Below are 19,870 nucleotides of genomic sequence, written 5' to 3'. Positions count from 1 at the left end.
AGAACATTACAGCTCATAGAGGCCCTTCGGCCCTCAAAATTGTGCCAACCTGTGAAACCAATCTGAAGCCCATTCAACCTACAGTATCCCATTCTCGTCCATATGCCTATCCAATGACCATTTAAATGCCATTAAAGTTCGCGAGTCTATTTCTATTGCAGGCAGGTCATTCCATGCCCCGACTATTCTCTGAGTAAAGAAACTACCTCTGACATCTGTCCTTTATCTATCACCCCTAAATTTAAAGCTATGTCCCCTTGTGCTAGCCATCACCATCTGAGGAAAGGCTCTCACAGTCCAACCTAAAAAAATCTGATTAACTTATATGTCTCAATTAGTCACCGCTCAACTTTCTTCTCTCTAACGAAACCTGCCTCAAGTCCCTCAGCCTTTCCTCGCAAGACCTTCCTTCCATAACAGGCAACATCCTAGTAAGTCTCCTCTGAACCCTTTTAAAGCTTCCACATTCTTCCTATAATGTGGTGACCAGAACTGTACGCAATAGTCCAAGTGTGCAGCGTGACCGCAAGGTTCCGAACCTCGATCCCTCTACCAATAAAAGCTAACACACCATATGCCTTTTTAACAACTCTATCAATCCGGGTGGCAACTTTCAAGGATCTATGTACCTGGACACCTCTCTGCTCATCTACGCTGCCAAGAATCTTACCATTAGTCCAGTACTCTGCATTCCTGTTACTCCTTCCAAAGTGAATCACCTCACACTTTTCCGTATTAAACTCCATTTGCCACCTCTCAGTCCAGCTCTGTAGCTTATCTATGTTCCTCTGCAATCTACAACATCCTTCGGCATTACTCACAACTCTAACGATCTTAGTGTCTCCAGCAAGTTTACTAACCCATTCTTCTATGCCCTCACCCAGGTCATTTATAAAAATGACAAACAACAGTGGACCCAAAATAGATCCTTGCATGACACCACTAGTAACTGAACTCCAGGATAAATATTTCCCATCAACCACAACCCTCTATCTTCTTTCAGCTGGCCAATTTCTGATCCAAACTGCTAAATCATTTTCAATCCCATGCATTTTGTGCAATAGCCTAGCATGGGGAACCTTACCAAATGCCTTACTAAGATCCAGATACACCACATCAACCACTTTTCCCTCATCTACCTGTTTGGTCATCTTCTCAAAGAAAGTTTTGCTCAGGAAAAATATAATGATAACAACAGAAAGAATTACAGTATTGCGAGTGTTTTCTTATCAATCTGTTCAGGAATGTTATGGCAAACCTTAGGACAGGTAGAAGCTGAACCCAGGTCTCCTGGCTCAGAGGTAAGGCACTAACACTACACTACAAGAGGCCTCAGATAATATTGCACACCTAGTTTGCATCTCATAAAAGCCTATGTTTCTTCATCAGTTCCTAGACATGTTTAAAGGATGCAAAATTAGCATTGCTGATTTCCTCCTGTACATTAAACTACCAATTTTCACTAAAGCAGTGAAAAGTTATCCTTCTGATGATAATGATGTTAAAGTTCCAATGATTATTTGAATTTATACTGTTTAAATACACTTCCCAACTCCCTAAAATTGTCTGCTCAAAACAACAGAGTCCAATCAATAATTATGAAGCTTTTAATAGTAATAAAATAAATCAGAAGTGTCAGTACAAGTTGAATAATGCTGGATCCACTGAATAAGTAACAAACATTAGTGAGTCAAAAATGGCAGAATACAGAATGCAAAATTTAAATGATCATGCTTTTTTTTTGTGTCAAACAGTTTCTGACTCATTTTTTTTTGGTTCAGTTAGCATTTCCATGTAGTCCTTTGCCACTGACTCTTTGCAGTTCAGATATGCTTCATTTAATCGCATCATTGATTCCACAACGGAAGGGTCTGTACGTAGGATAACTATGTCATAGGTCATACAAGTTGCTTGCACTAGAAAATGTTAACAAATAATTTAATTAGCAAAATGATGGAAAAAGAATTCTTGCCTAATCTAGCAGTTTTCTTAACATCTGCAAAATAAATATAATTACTGTTGCACAATTCAGTTATGCTTTCAATCCTCATTTTCTTGAATATAATTAAAAAGTCTCAAGTCACATCTTTTTTACTGAGCATTTTAGTGGTGCAGATATGAATAACTTTTCTTACATCTTTAATTATTTGCTGTGTCTTCAGATTCTTATGCACAATATACCAATATCCACACTAGAAGCACATTTTCAAGAATGCACAAACCAAGTCTTGAAAATGTACAAATCTTAGAAGTGATTAGGTATGCAATTTGGCTAAGTACCAGACTCAGTGCAAAAAAAATCTTGGTTTTGGATACTCATAGGATTCGTCAGCTTATTTGTTTCGCGACAAAACCACGGCAACAAGTTCCACCATGTGGTCCAAAAGGTCCAGAGTTAATGTTAAAGACAGAAAATAAGTTCCTGCTGTTTTGATGCTCTTGTGAATAGTAGTGCCGGTATTAAAGCTATTTTTGTCCCATCCACAAAAAGGGACAACAAAATTTGAATGCTTTGTGGGTTTATATTTCCAGTGGGATGGCCACCCTCCATCATTTTTACTTAGATTGGTTTCAGAGGAAGACAAAAGGCAGTACAGTCCACATCTGCAATCCCTCTTCCCACCTTCAACCAGTCATGCTCTGCTGCTTCATGAATTTAACCGTTAGGACATTGTGAAAGATTTCTGAGACCATCAACTTTTAGGCTGTTTCTTCCTTTACACAGCATGTGGACTCAGCTCCTTAATGGATGAATACCAACATGTACTCGATGATTGGGTCACAACCAAATCTAGAAACACAGACAAGTTCAACAAAGTACAAACCAAGTGTGTGAAAATGATTCATTAAAAGACTTATGCAGGTGTTGAAAGCAAGATTAAAATTAATGGATGTACATTTTTTTTCCACCAATTGGTTCTGAATGTGCTATGCTCTAGCCTTTTCTTCATCAGTGTTTCAGTCACTTCTACAGAAAAAAGACTGAAAACAGTGATGAAATAGAGTTAATTAGAGAAAGTGAACATCATGCAGGTTGAAGAAAGGGGACATCAGGAGAGACCAATGCAATATCCTGTAAGCGTAGAAGAACACTTTAAATTAGTGCTCAGGGCACAAATGCTTTGTTTTGTTAAAAGACAATGAGAGGACAGAATAGGAGTTTCGGGAACCGTATAGCAGGAAGGAAAATGACAGGTTTAAAAATGTACTGCTTAAAAACAGTAGACAAATAGATGATTAGCAGGGAGATGGAAACCTAGTTCAGCAGGGGGATGGAAACCTAAATTATACTTCCACTTTTCAAGAGGTTGGGAGTAGTGAGGTCAGAAATAAGCTTTCAAGGTCACAAGAGAGCACTGGAAAGCAAGAAGTTGTTTGAAGTGTGTCTACTTCAATGTCAGGAGCATCCGGCGTAAGGTGGATGAACTTGCAACATGGGTTGGTACCTGGGATTTCGATGTTGTGGCCATTTCGGAGACATGGGTAGAGCAGGGACAGGAATGGTTATTGCAGGTTCCAGGATTCAGATGTTTCAGTAAGATCAGAGAAGTTGGTAAAAGGCTGGGAGGTGTGTCATTGTTAATCAAGGACAGTATTACAGTGGTAGAAAGGATGTTTGAGTACTCATCTACTGAGGTAGTAGGGACTGAGGTTAGAAACAGGTAAGGAGAGGTCACCTTGTTGCAGGTTTTCTACAGGCCTTCGAAAAGTTCCAGAGATGTAGAGGAAAGGGTAGCAAAGATGATTCTTGATAGGAGCGAGAGTGACAGGGTAGTTTTATGGGGATTTTAATTTTCCAAATATTAACTGGGAATACTATAGTTCAAGTGCTTTAGATGAGTCAGTTTTTGTCCAATGTGTGAGGAGGGCTTCCTGACACAGTACACAAATGTGCCAACAAGAGGGGTGGCCACATTGGATTCGGTACTGGGTAATGAACCCGGCCAGGTGTAAGATTTGGAGGTAGGTGAGCACTTTGGTGATAGTGACCACAATTCAGTTATGTTTACTTTAGCGATAGAAAGAGATAGATATATAGCATAGGGCAAGCATTCTAGCTGGGGGAAAGGCAATTATGATGCAATTAGGCAAGACGTAGGATGCATAGGATGGGCAAGGAAACTGCAGGGGATGGGCACAATTGAAATGTGGAACTTATTCAAGGAACAGCGAGTGCTTGATAAGTATGTACCTGTCAGACAGAGAAGAAGTTGTCAAGCGAGGAAACCCTGGTTTACTAAAGAAGTTGAAGCTCTTGTCCAGAGGGAGAAGGAGGCTTATGTTAGGGTGTGTTGTGAAGGCTCAGTTAGGGTGCTTGGGAGTTACAATTTAGCCAAGAAAGACCTAAAAAGACAACTAAGAAGTGCCAGGTGGAGACATGAGAAGTTATTGGTGGATAGGATGAAGGAACATCCTAAGGCTTTCTACAGGTATATCAAGAATAGAAGAATGGCTAGAATAAGATTAGAACCAATCAAGGATAGTAGTGGGAAGTTGTGTGTGGAGTCTGAGGAGATGGGGAAGCGTTAAATGAATATTTTTCATCTGTGTTCACACAGGAAAAAGACAATGTTGTCGAGAAGAACGCTGAGATACAGGCTACCAGACTAGATGGGATTGTGGTTCATAAGGAAAAGGTGTTGGCAATTCCGGAAAGTGTGAAAACAGATTATTCCTGTGGGCCAGATTGGATTTATCCTAGGATTCTCAGGGAAGTCAGGGAGGAGATTACAGAGCCTTTGGCTTTAATCGTTATGTTGTCAATATCTACAGGAATAGTATTAGAAGACTGGAGGATAGCAAATGTTGTTCCATGTTCAAGAAGGGGAGGAGAGTCAATTCTGGTAAATATAGACCAGTAAGCCTTGCTTTGGTTATGAGTAAAGTGTTGGAAATGGTTATAAGAGATAGGATTTATAATCTTAAAAATGTGTTGCTGGAAAATCGCAGCAGGTCAGGCAGCATCAAAGGAGAAGGAGAATCGATGTTTTGGGCATACGCCCAAAACGTCGATTCTCCTTCTCCTTTGATGCTGCCTGACCTGCTGCGCTTTTCTAGCAACACATTTTTAAGCTCTGATCCCCAGCATCTGCAGTCCTCACTTTCTCCTAGGATTTATAATCGTTTAGAAAGAAATAAATTGATTAGGGATAGTCAACTTTTGAGAAGGTAACCAAATAGTTGGATAAGGGTAAAGCGGTTGATGTGGTGCATATGTATTTTAATAAGGCATTTGATAAGGTTTCCCATGGTAGGCGATTGCACAAAATACGGAGGCATGGGATTGAGGGTGATTTAGTGGTTTGGATCAGAAATTGGCTACCTTAAAAAAAGGCAGAGAATGAAATATTCCAAGTGGGAAATATTCATACTAGAAATCAGTTACTAGTGGTGGACCACAAGGATCGGTTTTGGGTCCACTGCTGTTTAACATTTTTATTAATGGCCTGGATGAGGGCATAGGTGGATGGGTAAGTAAATTTGCAGATCACACTAAGGTTGTCAGAGTTGTAGATAGTGCTGAAGGATGTTGTAGGTTACAGAGGGACATAGGGAAATTGCAGAGCTGGGCTGAGAATTGGCAAATGGAGTTTAATGCAGAAAAATGTGAGGTGATTCACTATGGAAGGAGTAACAGGAATGCAGAATACTGGGCTTATGGTAAGGTTCTTGGTAGTGTAGATGAACAGAGAGATCTCGGTGTCCATGTAATTAGATCTCTGAAAATTGCCACCCAGGTTGATAAGGTTGTTAAGAAGGCATATGGTGTGTTAGCTTTCATTAGTAGACCGATTGAGTTTTGGAGCCATGAGGTCATGCTGCAGCTGTACAAAACTCTGGTGTGGCCGCACATGGGGTATTGTGTACAGTTCTGGTCACCGCATTATAGGAAGGATGTGGAAGCTTTGGAAAGGGTTCAGAGGAGATTTACTAGGATGTTGCGTAGTATGGAGAGAAGGTCTTACAAGAAAAGGCTGAGGGACTTGAGGCTGTTTTTGTTAGAGAGAAGGTTGAGAGGTGACTTAATTGAGATGTAGAAGATAATCAGAGGGTTAGATAGGATGGACAGTGACAGCCTTTTTCCTTGAGTGGTGATGGCTAGCACGAAGGGACATAGCTTTAAATTGAGGGGTGATAGATATAGGACAGATGTCAGAATTAGTTTCTTTACTCAGACAGCAGTAGAGGTGAGGAATGGCCTGCCTGCAACAGTAGTAGAATCACTAAATTTAAAGGCATTTAAATAGTCATTGGATAGATATACGGATGAAAGTGGAATAGTGTAGGTTAGATAAGCTTCAGATTGGTTTCACAGGTTAGCACAACATCGAGGGTTGAAAGGTACTGTGCTGTCATGTTCTATGTTCTGTAAGTGATGGAAAAAACTTTTCCATAAACTAACTAGTTATAGATGTGACACAGAAAATTTTCCAAAGGCTATTTGACTAAATGTAGCAATGCCCTGGCATGTGACAGTCACCACGTATCTAATAGATGTCTCCTCTTGTTACTTTGATGCACACAATTTTAATTATTTATAATCATTCATGAGATATGAGCATTGCTGGTTATCATTCATTGCCCATACTTAATTATCCTTGAAGGAGTTGCATTCTTGAAATGTTGCAGTCCAATCATGGTGTAGTACAGCCACAATGCTGATAGGAAGCAAGTACAAGGATTTCTATCCAGTGATGATGAAGGAACATAGAACAAACAGGACAACACAGTGTTATGAAATTGAAGGTGTGTACTGTACCTTTAAGAGAGAATGAATACTGTTCTGAACTGAGAGATTACAAGCACCTGTGTCTCTGACTAGATGGCAGTTCCAGAATGTACTGGAAAATTGAAAATATGTAATATTTGGCTATGAAATGGATACCTGAGTTTTGATTGCTGTTTTGACAATAATTTGAATTTAACCAATCATTTAAAATTATGCCCCAGGATACTAAAACCCAATCAAGTTTGAATTTATTGTTTTGCCAACAGCGAAACAAAAAGATGGTCTGATGCTAGGAATATAAAAATGCAGACCTTTTGAAAATTCAGAGAGAGCAATGGCCATCAAAAACAATCCAAGAAATTAGGAAACAATCTTCTATCAAAGGTACCTTTACATATGAAATATATTTGCAGTAAAAATGAAGATGACCACCCAGAGAATTCAGCAGCCAAATGTAATTGTAAAAAGTATATTATTGAAACAGCATATTGTTATGGAGTTGGAGGCAGGTAATAAGCAGTTAGGAGAAAAGGGAGCTTCAAGTTGTGAATATTTGTTGTTTAATGTTCACTTTTAGAGTTAAAAAATAAGCTGATGTTGTTTTCTTTAAATAGTGGAATTTCGGAGTTCTCTGTCACTCATATTTTACTAGATTACAAAGCAAGGTGAGCTTTTCTGGGTGTTTGGTTTAATTTACAGAGGGGTTCACCATGGCATAACAACAAGAACAGGCCTACTGGCCCATGCTTGCACCAAGCATGATGCCATTCAATACTAATCTCATCCGTCTGCACATGATGCGCATCCCTCTAATCACCCCGCTTATTTATGTATCAATCTAAATGCCTTTCAAATATTGTTACTGTATCTACTTATATCACCTTCCCTAACAGCATGTTCCAGACACATACAACTTTCTGTTTAAAAAACACTTGCCTCACATATTTCCTTTAAGCTTCTCCCTCTCACTTTAAACTTATGTCCCTCGTATTTGACATTTCCAACCTGGAAAAAAGGCTCCAACTATCTTCCCTATCCATGCCTCTCATCATTTAAATATTTCTATCTGGTCACCCACAATCTCCGAAGCTCCAGTGAAAGCAATTCAACTTTGTTCAAACTCTCCTTATAGATAAAACACTCTAATCCAATTAACATCTCAGTTAACTTCTTCAAATCCCTCCTAAGTGTGGCAAGTTTTGTACGGCTGCAACATTACTTGCCAACTTTTATATTCAGTGTCCTGATTAACGATGGCCAGCAAGCTTTCTTTATCACTTTGTTCACTTGTGTTGCCACTTTCAAGAAACAATGGACAAGATCCCTTTGTTTGCTGCATATTTGTCTCTTGCATGTGACTCCCAAAACATAACATCTCACATTTGTCAAGATTAAACTCCATCAGCCATTACCTTTCCAACTTTCCAACTGATATGTATCTTGCTGTATCCTTTGACAACTTTCCACACTACCCACAACTTCTTCATTTTCATGACATCTGCAAACTTACTCATCAGGCAACTTATGTTTTCATTCAAATATATAAAATATAAAACAAGTAACAGACGTCCCAGCACTGCTTGGGTTGTGGAACACTGCTGGTCACAGACCTCCAGTCAGAAAAAAAACCCTCCAAAAGTACTCTTTTCTGCTGTGATCAAGCCAATCTTGTATTCAACTTACCATGTGGTAAGTTGAATTACATGTGGTTCTCATGTAATTTAATCTTCTGGACCAGCATACCATTTAGGACCTTGTCAAATGCTTTTCTAAAGTCCATTTATACACTTCACTGCCCTATCCTGATCATTTCGGATAATATCATTTTAACTCAGGATAGTGTGTGGCTTAGTGGGAACATGCAGGTGCTTACATGTATGTTTCCGTGTCCTTCAGGGTGGGAGACGTCATGGCTTTAGAAGTTGGTGCCAAAACAACATAGGTGAGTTCATGCAGTGCATCAAACTGAACTAAAATTACTAAGTTTGGTGATATTGCTGTAATTCTTGAGTTCCATCACAAGATGGTGGTATTGCTAAACTCAATAACAGAAACACATTTTACAGTTCAAGCAAGAATGTGAGTGTTGCACTTCAGGATTTGGAGATGCCAGTGTTGGACTGGGGTGTACAAAGTTAAAAGTCATACAACACCAGGTTATAGTCTAACAGGTTTAATTGGAAGCACACTAGCTTTCGGAGCGTCACTCCTTCATCAGGTTTGGGACATTAACTTTGTTTCTCTCTTTACAGATGCTGCCAGACCGGCTAAGTTACCTTCTGGAGAGAGCTCGGTTATGGAAGCAGCGGTGACGACAAGTGTGGCAGTGGCTAGGACACATGTCAATTGGCGACAAAGTGACTGGCAAGCTTGGATGGAGCTTAGCCCAGTGCTGATGAAAGCATGCCTGGTATTGAGGTGAGTGAGTCGTCATGGGGAAAGCCTAGAGTAGAGCGACTGCAGGCCCATGGCTTCGGAAAGGACTGTAATGTTTAACTTGCAACTTTACAGTTATTCTTAGTATAAGGTAAAAAATTAAGAAATAGTGATGAATTTAGTAGCTTGATTCTTTATTTTCTATTTTTGCACAGAAAATTTTGTACCTACTCATACCTTTGTACTTAAAACAGTGTCGGGAATGGTAACATTGTACACTTTTTAGTGTACGCCAGCAGTTAAGTGCATATCACATTAAAACCTAAATCTAATTCTGAAGTTTATCCAGCATTCTCTGTGCATGTTTCAGATTTCCAGTATGTGCAACATTTTGTCATTAACTGATTGTTGCTTTGCAGAAATAAAGAACTTCCGTTTATAACGTAGTCACACATTCTCAAAAAAACCTTCACAGCTAATTAGTTATTTTTGAAGCCATTTCACTGTTAAGTGGGCAACTTTGGCAGCTAATCTGATAAAGCAAGATCCAACTAGATGACAATCAAGTAGTCTGTTTAGGGTGCTTGGTTTGCTCAATATACCAGATCCCAAATGTGCAGCAGGTGTGTTGTCCCACTTCATTCCCAATACAGGAATTAGTCCAATGCTTTGGGATCTTGCATCCTCTCTTTTAGTGTTATTAACCAGAGGATCACTTCCTCAGAGATGTCACAACTTCAGTTATATAGAATACACAGAATCCTGACAGTGTAGAAGTAGGTCCTTCAACACATCAAGTCTATACCAACCCTCTGAAGAGCATCCCACCTCTACCCACACCCACCCCTCTACCCTACCCCTGTTGCCCAGCATTTCCAATGGTTAACCCACTCAGCCTGCATGTCCCTGGATACTTTGGGCAACTTAGCATGGCCAACCTACCTAACCTGCACATCTTTGGACTGTGGAAGAAAACCGGAGCACCCAGCAGAAACCTACGCAGACACAGAGAGGATGTGAAAACTCCACACAGACAGTTGTGATCCACAATTCCCTGAATCTATCAAACCAATGTTCCAAAATTCTTTCACTCACATGCTGTAATCTGATTAAAATATGGATACTATATTTCTCACAAAACATACTAATATCCAATAACAGCAGTAACAAACTGTACCTGACAACATCTCCAACTCATTTAACATTTCTTCTAATTCAACCCGTGTATCTTCAAGTAATTTTATGATGTCTTCATGAGTACATGGTATGCCTTCTGCCATCTACAAAAAAATTGAGATCACAATAATTCTCAGAAATAATTTAACAATATTTTAGAATACACTTAAGAACTTACCAGTATTAGTGACTGACTATTGTGAATCGTTCTTCTGACATTGTAACAAGTCTGATTGGCACTTTCTCAGTTCTTAAGAATTTTAGTACACAACAATTTTGTGTCTAGGTGGAAATGACCTCAAAAATAATCACAGGCCTCTGGAATTTTTCTTTCTTTTATAACACTCCACAGCAAACATCTCTGGGGTTGCAAATATAGTGCTGGCTAGGACTTGGAGTTGTGTGGGGAGTGGGGGGAATTGCAGGGAAGGATTGTGGTACATAAAATTCCAATGAGTGTCAGATGCCTGCTGTATCAAATATAAAGGTTTACCAAACATCCAAGATACTAGATGATCCTCAATGTAATTATTTAGCACAGAACAAATGAGCAAACCATATGCAAAGTTTATTAAAAAGCAAAACAAACATGTCAACAGATCTTTTTAGAACGTAAATGCAACATCCAAGAAACAGTCCAACTTCTCAGTTCTAATTTGAAATGTGTACTAAAGGAAAACTTCAATTAAAAATCCCATGTTTAGTTCCCTCTCTCACAGAATTTCATTCCTAATCTGGAAAATCTTTCAGGCAATGCCAAAGTTAAATTAAGTGTAGTCCTTATTTTTAACATCTTGACACCGTCCTTTCCCCCTTGGTCGAGGATCTCCCCACATACATTCGGGACACCACCCACGCACGCGACCTCCTCCATGACTTTTGGTTCTCCGACCCCCATGAGCCTATCTGACAATTAATTCTTTGTGGTTTTTCAGAGTCAACGCTTTATTTTTCCAACATGCTTCATCCAACACTACATATTAATGGATCGGCTTTATTTCTATTAAGATTTACACCAAAAATTGAGTTCTGCAAACATTCCAGTGTAAACAAATTTCCATTTACTGTGTTGACCGTGACAGATTATTTGCATTCCTCAGTTCTCTCCGACATTCTCTCTCTCCTTTCAATATACTACATTCAGTCAGCCAGGAAAACCTTTCTAGCAACATATTGTGAGTCTATAGCTACCTTTATAGGCCTTTCAGTAGCCTTGGTTTCTTACAGAACAGCCAGCGAGTTTTAAGCTTGCATCAGGTAGCAGCTTGATAGTGATTTCACAATTCCTGCCCCACTGAACTATCTCCGCATACCTTGACATCGTCCTTTCCCCCTTGGTCGAGGATCTCCCCACATACATTCGGGACACCACCCACGCACGCGACCTCCTCCATGACTTTTGGTTCTCCGACCCCATGAGCCTCATCTTCATCATGGACACTCAGTCCCTGTACACATCTGTCCGCCATGACGAAGGCTTCCAAGTCCTCCGTTTCTACATTTCCTGCTGACTCAACCAGTACCCTTCCACTGACACACTCATTCAATTAGCTGAACTGTCCCTCACCATCAACAATTTCTACTTCAAATCCTCCCACTTCGTTCAGATCAAAGGGCACCCACATGGGCCCCAGCTATGAATGCATACTCATTGGGTATGTGCAACAGTCCATCTTCCAGTTACACTGGCACCATTCCCCATCTTTTATCTTGGCTACATCAATGACTGTATCAGCGCCCTCATGCTCCAACGAGGAGGGTGAACAGCTCATCAATTTCACAAATACCTTTCACCCTGACCTCAAGTTCAACTGGACAATCTCGGACACCTCTCTCCCCTTCCTGGACCTCTCCATCTCTATTTCCAGTAACAGACTCAATGTGGACATCCACTTCAAACCCACTGACTTCCACAGCTACCTGGATTATACCTTCTTCCAGCCCCCACCTGCAAAAATGCTATCCCTTACACCCAATTCCTCTGCATCTGCCACATCTGCTCCCAGGAGGATCAGTTGCACTCCAGAACATCCCAGATGGCCCCCTACTTCAAGGTCTGCAATTTCCCCTCCCACGTGGTCAACAATGCCCTCAGCACATCTCTTCCACTTCCCACCTCTCCGTCCTTGAACACCACCCCTTCAACTGCAACAAGGATAGAATCCCCAAAAGACTCACAGAGGGAATGGTCTCTGTTGAATGCTGAAAGGGGTGAGAAGGGAAATATCTCTCTGGTGATAGGGTCTGACTGTAGGTGGCAGAAATGGTCCACTCTCCCCATCACTCCCGACACTTTCCCTTGTCACTCCATGATGTAAAGAAACTGCACCCACACCTCCCTCCTCACCTCCATCCAAGGTCCCAAAGGATCCTTCCATATCTAGTAGAAATTTTCTTGCACATCCAAAAACCTCATTTACTGTGTCCATTGTACTCAATGTGGCCTCCTTTACATTGGGGAGATAGCTTGCCAACTTGCAGAAAGTTTCAGAGAACATCTCCAGGACATATGCACTAAACAACCTCACTCCCCTGTGGCTGACCACTTCAACTCTCCCTCCTACTCCGCCAAGGACATGCAAGTCCTGGGCCTCCATTACCATTAAATCCTAGCCACCTGATAACTGGAGGAAGAACACCTCATCTTCTGCCTTGGGATCCTTCAACCACATGGAAGCAATGTCGATTTCACTAGTTTCCTCATCTCCCCTCCACCCACCTTAACCCAGATCCAACTCTCAACCCTAGGCACCACCCTCCTACCCATCTATCTTCCTTCCACGTATCTGTTCCACCCTATCACCATCATCCCCCACCATGTCCATCTACCTATCGCATTCCCAGCTACCTTCCTACCCCAGCCCCACCCCTCTGATTTATATCTTAGCCCCCTTGCCTTGCACCCCCGCCACCCCATATTCCTGATGAGGAACTTATGCTCAAAATGTCGACTCGCCTGCTCCTTAGATGATGCCTGATCGGCTGTGTTTTTCCGGTGCGATATGTTTTGAATGTAATGTCACTGAAGAAGTATTCCAGAGGCCGAAACTAATGCTCTGAGACATGGGCTGGAATCTCACCATGGCAATTGGTGAAATTTGAATTCAATAGCAATCTCAAAATGAAAAACTATCTCATAACAACCATGTATTCCTGTAGATATCCATCTGGTTCACTAATTTTTTTAAAAGTCTGCTGTCCTTGTCTGATCTTGCCTCATAGGCTATAGGATCTCCAAACCCATAGCAATGTGGTTGACTTTCAACTGCTCTCCAAAATGGCCAAGAAAGCCACTCAGTTCAAGGGATGGACAATGAATGCTATTCCAGCCAGTGACACTCACATTCCTGGAAAGAATTAAACAAATATAATCTCATTTATTGCTAAAGGGATTTATATTAAATTAATCTGAAATTAATATCTTAATATTACTTCTTTCTTCTTCAAGTTTAACCAGCATGAATTTCAATAAATTTATCTACCAGTTTTTAGAATTACTAATTGGTCGAAATTTATGAATATATGCACATTGATTCATTTCACTAAAAGTCAGGACTGCAACATATATTCCACTTCATTAATATCATTACCAAATGGTCAGTAAGTTGTCTTTGTTTCATCTTTGCCAAAAATGACAAGAACTGCCTCATTAATTGCATCAGGAATATGAAGGGTAGCTGTGTGACACCAATGCTTACATTTTCCATATATTACACTAAGGGCTCTTCTGGTTCAGTGGTACTGCCCCTCCCCTCGATAAGTCAGCAGGGGTTCAATTCCCCTGCTTCAGGTATGTAATAACAGCTGTGAACAGGTTGATTAGAAAAATTATTTTCATATCTGGTACCTCTGGCTTATTTGGTACCCCTGGCTAGTGCTAATTTATTGAATTCTTGTGAGCTCAATTTTATCCTCATGCTTAGTTAACTGGAAAACAATCCTACTTTCTATCTTTACTTGAGCACAATTCTGGAAGTCACATCCAGGAAGTTCAAGTCTCACAAACCAACTTGGCTATTATCCGATTAATGGCGGAATTGGCCAGGATTCCAACTAACAGCGTCCATCTCTGTTCGATACTTGTATATTGTTGTTATTCACAGTTCTACCATTGAATTATTCTGCTGTTGGATTCTTACAGAATTTTCTCTCTTTCAAGTTTGTGGTGTGACATTATAATGCTCAATAGATTCTTTTATGCCCAACATTGACTATACTTCTGGAGACCTCAAGTCTGTAGCTTTCCTTCTAATCAGACGTAGCTCCCCTGTTCATTGTTACATTCATAGTTAGTTATCAGTTTAAAACATTGTTCTTCCTGCAGTTAATCCCTTTACTTCAGAATGTTGTTTCTGCACGCACATAGTATTAATTTGTCACGAGACAGCAGGTTATCAAGCAGCTGTTATCTCCTTTTTCCCAGGAAACACCTTGTTTATGTTGTTTCTTCTCAGGGGTGGTTAATTCACATGTGCTTTAAATTCCTTTTATCTCATGAAACAGTTGATTCCAGAAAGAGTTTTTGCTGTTACTTTCCATGTGAAATGGATTATCTTTGTTGACTTTTTCAATCCATGAAACTATTAAAGTTTTGAACTCTATCACATCACTACTGTTGGGAATAACTACTGCCCAGTCCTAACAGAGATGAAGTCTCATCTTCATTCTGTATTCTGTGGCAAACAGTGTACTAAAATAGGACAGATTTCAAACATCTAACAACTCAAGACTGGGCATCCATGAAGCATTGTGAGCCATCAGTAGCAGAACATTATCCAACCACAATCTGCAACCTCATGGCACAACATATTACACCATTCTAACATTACCATCAAAGAGAGATCAACCCTGTTTCAATGAAAAGTGCTGGAAGGCATGCCAGAAACTGCAGAAGGCACACCTAAAAATAAGTTGTCAACCTGATGAAGCTCCAACACAGAATTACATGCATGACGAATATGGGAAACAGCACGCAACAGAAAGGACGAAGTAATCCCACAACCGATCAGATGTAAGCTCTACAGTCCTGGCACATTCAGTTATGAATAGTGTTGTATAATTTAACAATTAATAGGAGGAGGAAGTTCCACAAATGTCTACATTCTTAATGATGGAGGATCCCACCACATCCTTGTAAAAGACAAGGCTGAAGAATCCAAAGTATATAATAGCTGATAGATATTTTAGTCCTCCGAGGCCCCAGACATTACATAATACATCAATCAATTTATGTGATATCAATGAAATGGTTGAAGAAATGCAAAGGATATGGGCCCTGTTAACATTCTAGCTATCGTACCGAAGATGTATGCTCCGGAACAAACCAAGATACCTAGCCAAATTCTGCAAGTACAGATGCAACATTGGTATCTAAGCAACAATGTGGAAAATTGTCAGGTATGTCCTGTGCACAAAAAGCAAAACAAATTCAACCTGAGAAATTATCAGCCTGTCAATCTACTCTTGACCATTAGCAAACTGATGGAAGAGGTTTTCGACAGTGTTATCAACCAACACTTACAAAGGAACAACCTACTCCCTAATGCTCAGTTTGGATTCTACCAGGGTCACTCAGTTCCTAACCTCATTATAGCCTTGGTTCTAAACATGGACAAAAGAGGAGACAGTAGTTCTCCTTGAGATCAAGACAGCATTTGACCAAGTATGACATCAAGGAGACCTAGCAAACCTGGAGCAAATGGGAATTAGTGGACAAATCCTCTGCAGGTTGGAGTCGTGCTTAGCATAAGGAAGGATGGCTGTTGGAGGTCAATCATCATAATCGCATGATATCAATGCTGAAATCCTCATGGTAGATAGAATGTCTATCTGCAAAAAGACAGAATTCAACTATTGTACATTGATGTTCAACAGTAACTATCAACATTCTCTGATGGGAGTGGGTAATAGGAGAACTAGGGTTACCAGTAACTAAAAATGAACTGGTGTATGACACTATGATCAGACATATGAATATAATGGCTATAAGAGCAGGGTCTATGAACTCTGCAGTAAATAACTCATCCCTGTTTCCCTAATTCCTGTCCATTATCTACAAGGCACAATTAAGGGATGCAACAGAACACCATTCATTTGCCTGAATGAGTACAGCTTCAAATCTCAAGAATCTAGACACCATCCAGGACAAGGCTACAACTTAACTTGTACCCTGACATTAATTTCCTTCATGACTGACACAGTGGCAGCAGTACATATAACGATTGCAATTCTACAGCTTGTACTGGAATAACTCAGCAAGCCTCCTTTGCAAGTGCTTTGCAAATCTATGACCAATACCACAAGGACAGCAGATGCACGGCAACGTGACAATCTGCACGTTCCCCTCCAAGGTGCCTATTGTCCCGGCCTGGAACAATTTTCCTCACTGTTGCTGGCTCCAAGTCCTGCATCTCTCTTCCAATGAGCATTGTGGATGTGCCAATATTTAGAAGACAGCAGCGATTCAAAAAGTAGTTTATCTTCACTTTCAGTGCAAGAAGAGACAGGCAATAAATACTGCCCTAGCCAATGTGCCCAAAACCAGGTCAAAAATCAGGAAAACCATTCTATGTGAAGTGCAAATAATGGTGAAAGCAGAAAATGTAAAATAAATAGATTGCAGAAAATTTCCAGATCTATATTTATAACATAAGAATTAATTAGTAATTCATTAAAAACTGTTGATCATCAGCACATTGGCAATGAAGAACATTTGCATGGCATTTTGACAGTTGTGAAATTATTAATAAGTTACTGATTCAAATAAGTAATCCAAGATGGAAAACGGTAAGAATTTCTGGCTGTAACAGGCTGCTTCTTTTTTGGGGTATTTTAGGTGTTGGAGGTGATTTCCTCAAATTCCAGGAGCAACAATTACTGTTTTGCATTGTTTTGGAACTTTGGAAGAAAAAAAAGTCAAATCAACAGCACTTTTAAAAGAGAGAGGTACAGACAAACGAAGCACATGGTGAGGTCAGTATAGGAGAGATACAGAAAAAGAAACCAACACTGCTAACTGACACAGCAATGAACCTGCACATTTGCCTTTGTTGTTCAAATTCATGTATCGCTGGATATCGCAGTGCATCTAGGAAAATTAACAGTGAAATTCACAACTAATCTTGGAGGAACCTGTTGGGAGAGGTCACAGCACAGAAACAGACAGGTGAATATTTTAATTGTGGCCGTATTGAGTAGAGTGCGTTCTTTCTTGATTATATGTTATACTGAGATATGTCTCCTGATTAAACTGAAAAATATAAGCCAGAAGTATTAAGTTAAGTTGGAGCAATGTTTTGTAGATGAATAAGACAGTGCTATTTTCTGGGTCTGTAGATTGAAAGAAACAAAAATGGTCTTTAGTAGAGTGATATGTTCTTGTTGGATGTGGGCGTGTACATGTTATTGAAAATTATATCTACAATAAATGCTGTTGACTGCAGATCTTATCAGATCAAATGGATCAGTTGGACAGACAGTTAGAGGCAATGAGGAGTTTACAAGAGCAAGGGGACGAGATGGATGGCAGTTATAGGAAGGGTAAAAGTTGCAGATACAGTTACATAGATGGTTTAATTCCAGGAAAGGTAAGATAGGTAGGCAGGTAGTGCAGGAGTCTTCTGTGGCCATCCCCATTTCAAACAAATATGCTGCTTTGGAAAATATAGGGGTGATTGATTCTCAGGGGAACGAAGCACAAAAAGCCAGGTTTCTGGTATTGAGACTGGCTCTAATGCAATGAGCGGTATGCCGGGTTCCAAGAGATCGATTGTGTTGGGGGAGTAGTGCTTTTGATAAGGGATATCATTACAGCTGTACTGGGAGGATATTCTAGGAAATACATCCAGCGAAGTTATTTGGGTGGAACTGAGAAATACGAAAGTGATGATGACCTTTTTTGGGATTGTATTATAGGCCCCTAATAGTCAGAGGGAAATTAAGAAACAAACTTGCAAGGAAATCCCAGTTATCTGTAAGAATAATAAGGTGGTTATGGTTGGGGATTTTAACTTTCCAAACATAGACTGGGACTGCCATAGTGTTAAGGATTTAGATGGAGAGGAATTTGTTAAGTGTGTGCAAAAAAATTTTCTGATTCAGGATGTTTAGTATAGAAGGTGCAAAACTTGACCTACTCTTGGGAAATAAGGCAGTGCAGGTGACTGAGGTGTCAGTGTGGCGAGGGGGGGGAGGGGGGGGGGGCACTTTGGAGCCAGCGACCAGAATACTGCTATTTCTAAAACAATGATGGAAAAGGATAGTCCAGATCTAAAAGTTGAAGTTCTAAATTGGACAAAGGCCAATTTTGACAGTATTAGGCAAGAACTTTCAAAAGCTGATTGGGGGCAGATGTTTGCAGGAAAAAAGGACGGCTAGAAAATGAAAAGCCCTCAGAAATGAGATAACAAGAGTCCAGTGAGTCCAGAGACAGCATATTCCTGTTAGGGCGACAGGAAAAACTGGTAGGTATAGGAAATGATGGATACTAAACAAACTGAGGGTTTGATTAAGAAAAGCAAGGAAGCATATGTCAGGTATACACAAGTTAGATCGAGTGAATCGTTAGAAGAGTACAAAGGCAGTAGGGGTATACTTAAGAGAGTAATCGCGAGGGCAAAAAGGGGAAATAGAGTTAAGGAGAATCCAAACTGTTTTTACAAATACATTAAAAACAAAAGGGTAATTAGGGTGAGAATAGGGCTCCTCAAAGCTCAGCAAGGCAGCCTTTGTGTGGAACTGCAGGAGATGAGGGAGATACTAAACGAGCATTTTGCATCAGTATTTACTATGGAGAAGGACATGGACAATATAGAATATAGGGAAATAGATGGTAACATCTTGAAAAATGCCTGTTACAAAGGAGGAAGTGGTGGATGTCTCGAAATTCTCAGGACCTAATCAGGTGTACCCGAGAGCTCCATGGGAAGCTACGGAAATGATTGCTGGGCCTCTTGCCGAGATATTTGTATCGATAGTCGGGTGTGCTGCTGGAGGACTGGAGGTTGGCTAACATGGTGCCACGGTTTAAGCAAGGTGGTAAGGACAAGCCAGGGAACTATAGGCAGTGAGCCTGACGTCGATGGTGGACAAGTTGTTGGAGGGAATCCTGAGGGATAGAAAGTACACGTATTTGAAAAGGCAAGGGCTGATTAGGGATAATCAACATGGCTTTTTAAATCAGATTCCCAATAGTATGGAAACCGGCCCTTCGGCCCAACAATTCCACATTGACCCTCCAAAGAGTGACCCACCCAGACCCATTCCCCATATTTGCCCCTGACTAATGCATCTCACACTATGGGCAATTTAGCATGGCCAATTTACCTAACTGCACATTTGTGGATTGTGGAAGGAAACTGGAGCATCCAGAGGAAACCCACACAGACACAGGGAGAATGTGCAAACTGCACACAGACAGGTGCCTGAGGCTGGAATTGAACCTGGGTCCCTGGTGCTGTGAGGCAGCATTGCTAACCATTGAGCCAGTGTGCTTTGACCATGGGAAATCATGACTCACAAACTTAATTGAGTTTTTTGAAGAAGTAACAAAGAGGATTGATGAGAGCAGAGCAGTAGACGTGATCTATA

At 40.5% G+C, this 19,870-nt stretch overlaps 1 protein-coding gene across 1 annotated transcript; it reads right to left on the bottom strand.

Moving 5' to 3' along the window:
- Positions 1 to 1,746: 1,746 nt before the first annotated feature.
- Positions 1,747 to 19,295, bottom strand: syce3 (synaptonemal complex central element protein 3). Its single transcript, XM_060837471.1, has 3 exons — positions 19,191 to 19,295; positions 10,284 to 10,386; positions 1,747 to 1,916 (listed from the first exon to the last, which is right to left on the bottom strand). Exons 1-3 carry the CDS (start codon positions 19,293 to 19,295, stop codon positions 1,747 to 1,749), a joined length of 378 nt encoding a protein of 125 aa, XP_060693454.1.
- Positions 19,296 to 19,870: the final 575 nt, after the last annotated feature.

The sequence above is a fragment of the Hemiscyllium ocellatum genome, chromosome 16 (assembly GCF_020745735.1).
Source record: "Hemiscyllium ocellatum isolate sHemOce1 chromosome 16, sHemOce1.pat.X.cur, whole genome shotgun sequence".
In the NCBI taxonomy this organism is placed as follows: Eukaryota; Metazoa; Chordata; class Chondrichthyes; order Orectolobiformes; family Hemiscylliidae; genus Hemiscyllium; species Hemiscyllium ocellatum.
The sequence above is the reverse complement of the archived record's forward strand: the minus strand, read 5'-3'. Positions and strand labels throughout refer to the sequence as shown.